Raw genomic sequence first — 9,607 nt, forward strand, 5'->3', positions numbered from 1 at the left:
TTAGTTATCCTGCTGGACGGGATCATCAATGTTGTCCTTGATGGGAAGAACACAAATCTTCTGGATTCCTCGCTGGAGCTGGCTATCCTTGGTTTTGACGTCGACGACTCGGATGTTGCCATCGGGACCGGGGTAGATTTTCGTCACACGACCGAGAGCCCACTGCAACGGGGGAAGGTTGTCCTCCTTGAGGAGCACCATGGTTCCAACGGCTATGTTGTTTCGTTTCCTAGTCCACTTGGTGCGGTTGTGTAAATCCGACAGATATTGGGAGGACCAGCGCTTCCAAATGCGTTCATAAAAGACTTCGGTTCTTTGCCATCTCGAAAGATGGTTCTCTGGAATATGTTCCTTGGAAGGCTCCGGCACGGCTGTTAACGGTCGGTGGATCAGAAAGTGACCAGGTGTGATGGCTTCGTAATCTGCAGGATCGTTAGTCATTGGTGTCAACGGACGGGAGTTGAGAATAGCTTCAATTTGAATCGAGATGGTGTTCATTTCATCAAAACGGAGAATGGTGCATCCTATCGTCCTCTTCAGGTGCGTTTTGAATGACTTAACAGCGGCTTCCCACAGTCCACCAAAGTTAGGCGTTCTGGGGGGGATGAATTTGAATTCGGTTTCGTCGTCTACTGCCGAATGGACGACATGTCTCTGGAACTGTTCGTTTCGAAAAAGCTGACGGAGTTCATCCAATTCTCGGCGAGCACCAACGAAAGTTGTCGAATTGTCACACATCACAACTCGAGGTTTCCCACGACGACCAACAAATCTTTTAAACGCTGCGATGAATGAATCACTGGTTAGGTCCGTGACCAGCTCTATATGGACTGCCTTTGTAGCCAAACAAACGAAGATAGCAACGAAAATTTTGCGGGGTTGGATTCGACGACTTGAAGGATATTTTACTAGGAAAGGTCCACAATAATCTACTCCAACGTTCTCGAATGGATTCGATGGCGAAACACGCTCTGCTGGCAGGTCGCCCATAAGCTGCTCTGCTACACTTGGTTTGTTACGAAAACACTGCACACATTCGTGCAGAACTGTGTTGACTAACGATCTGATCTTGGTGATCCAAAATCTCCCGCGGACGGAAGAAACAAGAAGTTGAGCACCGGCATGGAAGAAACAGTGGTGGTAGTGCTCGATTATCATTTTGGCCAAGGGATGTTTACTGCACAGGATCATCGGATGCTTTCTGTCTTCGCTAATCGGTGCGTGAGCTAGCCGGCCGCCAACGCGAATTATGCCATCGCCAAACACGGGATTTATAGAAAGGATTGGGGATGACGCCTTCAGTGGTCGCCCTCTCTGGAGAGCGTCGAATTCGGCTGGGAAACTTTCCTGTTGTGCTACACGAACGACGTGAAGTACGGCTGCATACTGCTCTGCGTACGTTAAACCTCCGGAAGCTCGTTGGTGTGGGATTCTCAAACTGGAATTGTGCGCAAATCGGAGCATCCACGCAACAAGATGAATCAGATCCAAAAACCTCTCACGCCAACCGAAGATTTCACTAGTCACGGGTGTGACAGGAAACGAACATACTTTCCGCTCTTCAAGTAACGACTGTTCAACTTGTTCTGGATTGCTTGAAGCTGGCCAGGTGCTGCGGTCTTGTCGCAGCCAAAGTGGACCCTCAAACCACATCGTTTGATACTGAAGCTGTGCTGGAATCATGCCTCTCGATATGATGTCCGCTGGATTTTCCACTCCTGCAACGTGGTGCCACTGGCAGCCTTTAGTGGTATGTTGGATCTCGGAGACACGGTTTGAAACGAAAGCTTGCCAACGGGACGGTAAAGACGACAACCAACAGATTACAATGGTGGAATCGGTCCAAAATTCTGCAGAATGCGCAATTCTTAAACTACGCTTCACTTTATCGTACAGGTGAGCCAAGAGAAGAGCAGATGAAAGCTCGAGGCGCGGGATTGTCTGCTTCTTCTTCTTCCTCTTCAGGTCGTCTAAAGGTGCTACTCTGGATTTTGCGGTTATCAAACGGACGGTAACTTCACCATTTTCTGCTGTACAACGAAGATAAACACAGACTCCGTAAGCCTTTTCGGATGCGTCACAGAAACCGTGTATCTCGACAAATGATGCTTCGGAATGAAAGGTCAACCAACGTGGAACCGAGAGTGAAGATAGGGCTTTCAGGTTCATCCGATACTCCTGCCAAAAGTTCTGCATCTCCTCTGGAAGCGAATCGTCCCATCCACACTGGAGTTTCCAAAGATCTTGCAGAAATATCTTCGCGATGACAACAACGGGGCCCACAAGTCCAATCGGGTCGAAGAGGCGTGCTGTCTCTGCAAGCACAACTCTTTTGGTGATCTTGGCCTTGTCGCTCCAAACTGGACAGTCGTAAACGAAACAATCGGTAGCAGGTTTCCACACTAAACCCAGCGTCTTCACAGCTGCAGTCGAAGAATCCAAGTTCAAGGAAGCGCGCTCGTCTATAAGATGATCTGGTAATGCAGACAGTACGTCGGCTGAATTTGAGTTGAACTTTCTCAACAAAAAACCACCTGCTGCTGCTAATTCAATCATCTCCTTCGCTAACTTTATCGCACTGTCGACTGAATTCGCTCCAGTGAGAGAATCATCGACGTACGTATCGTATTGTAGACTCCTTGCTGCTTCGGGATACGATTCCTTTCCACTGTCTGCTAACTGCTGAAGGCACTTGGTTGCCAGATACGGTGCGCATGCTGTACCATAAGTAACAGTGACGAGCTCGTAAGTACGGATCGGAATTTCTGGAGATTCTCTCCACAGAATACGCTGGAGACGTTGATCTTCGGCTTGTACCTTGACCATGCGGTACATTTTCTCCACATCAGCAACAACGGCGACTCGATGCAACCGGAACCGAAGGACGATGGACAACAAATCTTCTTGAACTACGGGTCCCACCAATAGACCGTCGTTGAGTGAGACTCCGGTGGTAGTCTTACAGGAGGCATCGAAGACGACGCGAAGTTTTGTGGTAGAACTGTCAGGCTTGTAGACCGCATGATGTGGAAGATAGTAGACCGGTAATGCTTCATCAGGGTTAGGAACTTCACGCATGTGACCGAGACTGATGTATTCCTCCATAAATAATGTGTACGCTGACTTCTTTTCGCTGTTGGACTCAAACTGCTTCTCTACGCTGAAAAATCGCCTCAGTGCTGTGTTACGAGACTCCCCCAGTTGCCGAATTACGTGATCACGTTTCGGCAAAGAAACAACAAATTTTCCGTCGCAGTCACGGGTGGTGGTTTCAGCGAAAAGTTCTTCACAAGTTGACTCTTCCACGGATTGGGTACTTGCTGACTTACACGATTCCAGTTCCCAGAATTTAGTGAGCTGCTCCTGAATTTCAGCTACTGAACAAGTCACGGAGGAAGGCGAACAGGATACAGATTTATTCGGAATGGTACCAGCAACTATCCATCCAAAAACAGAGTTTTGAAGGCTTGGGCCATCATTCGTCAGCTTGAATCTGCCTTCCAGAAGCAGATCAAAGAAGTGCTCGGCGCCAATAATGATGTCGATCTCTCCTGGTTCCGAAAAGCTGGGATCAGCAAGCTGAACATCGTGGGGTAAACGCCAACTCTCGTACTCGACTCGTTTTGCGGGAAGTGTGGCTGTCAGCTCAGGCAAAATAAAGAAGCTCATTGCTCTGCTGAAAGCTGAGATGTACGAGGTCCGAGCACGAACGGAAGCTACAACCAGTTTGCGTGACACAGCTCGTGATCCACCGATGCCTTGAACGGTGAGGTTTTCCGGAACATGTCGCAGTTTTAGTTGTTGGCTGAAGCGAGTGGTCATGAAGCAAAACTGGGAGCACGAGTCGAGCAAGGCTCGAGCTAATCGAGTATTGCCAAGAGAATCCTGGATGCGAATGATGGCTGTGGACAACAGGACTTGTTTCGTGAGGTTCGGTGTGTGGGAGGGAAGTGCTATGGTTTGCTGAGGGTCTGTGGTGAGAATGGGCTGTGAAACTGGATACGAGGTTGAGGGTTGAGTGTTGGGAGGGTGGCTATGGGTTGGCTGGTTGGATATCGGTGGGGTGTGTGATGATGATGAAGACTGACGACGAGGCTGAGACACTGAAGGTGTAGGGCGAGTTGATTGCTGCGAGACGGAGGATCTGGGGTGTAAAAGCGAGTGATGACGCATTCCGCAATGGTGACAGGAATCTTTCACACAATCACGAGCTAGATGACCGGAAGACAAACAATTGTAACACAATCTAGCTCGCTTCACTGATCCACTTCTTTCACCGACAGTTTGTTTCAAAAATTTGGTGCACCGAAAAGCAATATGAAACACATCACCACAAAAAGGACACTTCACTTGGGATGGAACTGCAGGGTTGCTAACGCCAAATCTGGAACGATTCTCGCTGCTTTCTGGTCGTTCAGGTCTCCGATGAGCGATGGATTCCAACATCGAACAATGGTTGCGCAGGAAACACATCAGGTCGTCGTACAGCGGAACCTCTTTGGAACTGTGGTGGGTTTCCCACTGGCGCAGGGTGGATTGATCCAGACGAGAACACAGCATGTGTACCAGGAGCGTGCTCCACTGGTCTGGGTTCTCGCCTACTTTTTGCAGCATTTGGAGGTTCCGCTCGAATTCGCTGAGCAACATGTTGAGTGCATCATAGCTCTCCTTCCTCATCGGCTCGATGGAAAACAGCGAATCGAGATAAGATTTCACCAGCAGCTTCCGGTTCTCATAACGCTTTTCCAAGGTTGACCAAGCGATCTCGTAGTTAGCGGCGGTGATGTCCACTGAAGCAATCGCTTGCAGAGCTTCACCCGTCACGGCCGAACGAAGATAGCAAAACTTGTCGGAATCGTTAAGTTGATTGCTGGAATGGATCAGACTCTTAAAGGAATCTCTAAAGGTGACCCATTCCTTGGACTTCCCACTGAAAAACGGCAGCTTAATTTCCGGCAACTTCACCCTTGCCAGAGTTGAGGGAGGACCTGAAGATACGGTTGCACTTTGAGCTGGAGATGCATTGGTTGATGCTCGTATCGCTGACAACTGGCGCCGGAGTTCACTTTTCACCACACAGTAGTCCTCCTCGAATTCCACCAGGATTCCCACATTCTCGTCCTCCCTTGCTTGATCCAATGCCGTTTGTTCACTAAATTTGTCCGTTGAAGCGCTCAGGTGGTCAGTTTGCAGCTCAATTTCGGTTCTCACTTTTTTAAACTGTTCAAAGGTTGCTTCCAACAGTTCCAATCGCACACTGATAAGTTCATAGTTGTTGCTTTCACTGGAAGCAAACTGACGCACCGAGTCTAATGATCTTCGCAGGTTTCGCTCCTGCTTAATTAGCTCACGTAATTCACTAGGCATTGTCACTTGGCATTGGATCACTTAATTCACCTTGACACCCGACCGATCAACTCTACGTCTCGCGCGATTAGTTGACAGCAACAATGAATATGGTTTTACGGAGCTGATGTACCTCAAAAATCAGCCAAAAGTGTCTCAGCCTAGCTGTTATCACAAAATCAGCCAAATTCCGATAGTGGTCCGGATGCAAAAAATCCAACCAGCGATTACTTTTAAGTTTCTTCTCGACCAACACTCAAGCGAGAATTCCAAAAAACTTTACACAGGCCAAAATGTGTGGGATCCTAAATTTCGATCACCACAGCCCAAAACCAAAGCAAAATAGTACTTCCCTGAAGTTCCTGTTGGCCACGAAGATCCTCTGCGATGGAGAACAACATCCGTTGCGACTCGTCCAGAATCACGCAACAGATACGGGTTCCAAAAAATGCGGCGTGCTCAATTGACCAAAATCCGTTGACTCGCCAGTCAACGAATCGCCAGCAGCGAACAGCAACAGCAACACTAACGAACAAGGCAGCTTTCGAATTCGCCAATGTGGCTCATTTTTTTCTTATGCACTATGTGCAATCACTTTTCCCACTATTTCACAAATGATCGTCACAGTAAGCGTAAGCATAAAATTCTTGTGTTTAACACAGTTCACCATCAATCACCGTATCGTTTACGCAATATTAATCCCCCACACAAAGCACAAATATTTCGCAGGAATTCCAAATATTCAATTTGGATTCACACGGAACAATCATCCGCCAATTAATCACGGGAAAACGGAACTATTTTTTTTATTTCTCAAAGTGGCAAACGAATATAGCAGCAATAACTTGCCAACAGCCACGAGAAAACGAATAAAAAAAAACTACTTCCCCCAAGAGGCGCACGACCAACGCTATTTTTAGCGGCAATATAAAACCCGCCAACCAGCCACAGGACAAAGTACTTTTTCTTTTCGACCGACGCACTGATTACGCGGCAGTCCTTTTTGTGCTCAAATAACACACACAAAAGGTCAACGACCGAACGACACACGCTTGCCCAGCACTTTTATCGCAACACACAATGTCCACCACAGGTCACTTTTTCCGCGGCGGCTTTAAAGTCCCGACATCCGGCTCGAAGGACCAATGTTTTTCTACGGATGTGGACTTTTCGGGGCAATTAATCGACACACTTTTACTGGGCAAAACGTACATATATTTGACGAACAAACGGGTTAAATAATACAGCGCGACGGTTCGGATCAAGTAGAAACTTTATTGCTTGCTAGGTAGATACGGTACGACACAGGACAGACACAAAGACGCGTGTGTTCTGCTGGCCGTTTATTGCAAGTCTAATTCTAGGTAGGTTTCTACTGACTATTGTGTGGCGCATGGGTCGTTTCGAGTGGCACTATATTTGCTCGCCTCCTGGAGATGGCGAGATAGAAAGTCGATTGATTGATTGCGTTGACCGTTTGTAGGGATTGCAATGACACCGGATTTTCAGACTAACAATACTCATTAGGACCAGGAATGATGAAAAATATTTACAGATTTTTGGATGACCCTTTCTAAAGGGGGTCGTCCATACCAGACAAATTTTGTTTTCGCGATATTGACGTTATTTTTCGTCGGATTATGACAAGAAATTTGCACATAGAGGTTTTGAGACATGGGGAATTGATTCCAGGTATTGAATTTTTTGTCAGGGTCGGCAAAACGGATCGTCCATATCAACTTTTTAATGTTTTTACGATATTGGCGTTATTGTGCATTGGATTGAGATGAAAATTTGACGACGTTTATTTTAAGGAACGGACAATCAATTCCAGTTATCAAATTTTGTAGAAAGGGTCGGCAAAAGGGGTCGTCCATATCAATTGTTCAATGTTTTTGCGATATTGGCGATATTAAAGATTTGATTTTGATGAAAATTTGCACAAAAGTATTTTGAGGGATGAATAGCCAAATTTTCATTCAGAGGTTTGCGGAAGACACGTCCATATAAACTGTTTAATGTTTCTGCGGTATTGACGTTATTATGCATCCTATTGAGATAAAAATTTCCACATAGAAGTTTCGAGGCCCGCTCAATTGTTTCAGGTTTCAAATCTCGAGTCAGGGGTCGGCAAAAATGGTCGCCCGTTTACTGTTTCTTCTATATTGGAAATGTTTTTGAGAAGAAACGTAAGTATGAATGAGCTCCAAAAATCGATCACAGGACATTTTAGCTTAAACTTCTAGCCTAGAGTATTTTCTGGAGTCGGCACAACGATGTGAAATTTTGCACATCACGTCACATGACTCTCAGGATAAGCTCCTCTTGATTATACATCGGATTATAATGAAAATTTGCACATGGGAGTTTTACAGCACATGAAATTGATTTCACGTGTCAAATTTCGACAAGGAATCAGTAAAAGGTATCGTCCACAATATTTTCGATTTTTTTTGCAATAACTACGTTTTTAGGCATCATATCGAGGCAAAAATTCAAATACGAGAGTTTTGCAGGACGAGGAATCGATTCCTGATAACAAACTTTCTATTAGACGACATAAAAAGGGGTCGTCCACATTTACTGTTTAAGGTTTTTCAATAATTGTTTAATTATGCATGAAATTCAGACAAAAACTCATTCACGGGTATTTTACAAAACGGACAATTGACAGACGACAGACGAGAGAATCATATGCCATACATCATTGTATTTTTCTGAGTGTAGTAATTAGGCATATAAATATTGACTTCAGCATTCGATTTAGAAAGTCTGTAAAATCTGTGCACTCTGAGCAAAAATCAGGGCAAAATCTATGTCTTAGCAATATCCGTACGAAGGGTCAAAAGTCTGTGTTTTGCTGACAAATCAGGGCAGCTAACAATCCAAGATCCCTTGTTCATCTTCACGGTTTTCTTGCGTCAGTCGGGAAACTTGTCAGTTCTTCCTTGTCACTGATACTTTCATCGTTTCTACAAAATTGTAGAAACAAATTGAGATATCTGTCACGAAGCTTTCTTTAATCCAATTTTCTTAAACATGAAGCTAATCACTAGCTCTCGTTGATGAATCTGTTAACCCCAAATTTATTTTATCACGTTTCTTCTTCGGCTAATATTCGAATATGTATCCAGGCAACCCACAAAAATTAAAAAAAAATCACAACGTAAAGTGAATGTGTATAGGTTGTCCCATTTTGTCTAAGCACTATAGACACTATAATTTCATATAGTCTGACAAAGAGAATGGCGGGAGCCAATCGAACTGTCATTCGCGGGAGCCAATCGAGCAAACTTTCTAATTATTGGAAAATCATGGTTGAAGTATTGTGATTCACAAACCTTTTTTGGCTTTTTTCGTAACATTAACTGAAGTTATTCAGCATAATTTCTTCTAGTTTTACACCTATAGATTATCTTATATTTTTCAAAAGCCATTTGGAGTTGAACTGACATAAATAGCATGTAATCTAATAAACTATTTTTGCCTTTCTAACAGAAAGGTTTGGTTATCGGTCGATTTGAGAGATCATTAATTATGGGTCTTAGACATACCTTTATAGGTACCTATCGACTCAGCTCGACGAGTTCTGTTGATGTCCGTGGATTTGTATGTGCCATTTTAAAAATGTCTAGAACGTTTTTGCGAAACTGGGCTGCACAATTAAAATGATTTTAGTCTCAAAAGAATGCATTTTTTTTTCTACACAACCCTTTCAAAAACGGGAAAAAAACAAAATAGTTGAAACCGTTTTCTTTACCAAATACATACATATCATACTTATTATGGCATATAAAAAAGTTGCTAGTGGCGCCTCGAAGCAGCAGCACCAGCAATCATTTATAAATGGAGATAATCAAAATAAAAAAATAATATTTATTAACTCGAGACTTGAACCAAAACCCTTCAGATTCAAAGTTTCAAGCGCTATCCAATAAACCATCGGCACGCTTGATAGAGAGCGGCTCAAACTCAAATAGGTAAAAGGCATTACTAAGACGCACCGTGGTCTGGGCAGTTTCTCAGTCTGCTGGGGCAAATACGGCAACAGTGTTTATATCTTACACTTCTTGCTTTTCAATGCAGCAAATGGCGGATGGGCGTTTCCTTCAGAGTCCGCCATGCCTATAGACATTATAATTTCATTTATGAAATTATAGTGTCTAAAGCCATGCCGGGTGTCAACAAAATGCAGAGCCGTACAGGAAACTGCGTTGGGGGGGAATTTATATGAAGATCTTATGACCCTCGTTTTTTTTAC

General features: G+C 44.5%; 1 protein-coding gene across 1 annotated transcript; it reads right to left on the reverse strand.

The window, feature by feature from the left end:
* Positions 1-5,367, reverse strand: LOC129759965 (uncharacterized). The gene has a single exon (XM_055757547.1). The coding sequence runs from the start codon at positions 5,365-5,367 to the stop codon at positions 1-3; it is 5,367 nt and encodes a 1,788-aa protein (XP_055613522.1).
* Positions 5,368-9,607: the final 4,240 nt, after the last annotated feature.

This window comes from Uranotaenia lowii, unplaced genomic scaffold (assembly GCF_029784155.1).
Source record: "Uranotaenia lowii strain MFRU-FL unplaced genomic scaffold, ASM2978415v1 HiC_scaffold_348, whole genome shotgun sequence".
Classification (NCBI taxonomy): Eukaryota; Metazoa; Arthropoda; class Insecta; order Diptera; family Culicidae; genus Uranotaenia; species Uranotaenia lowii.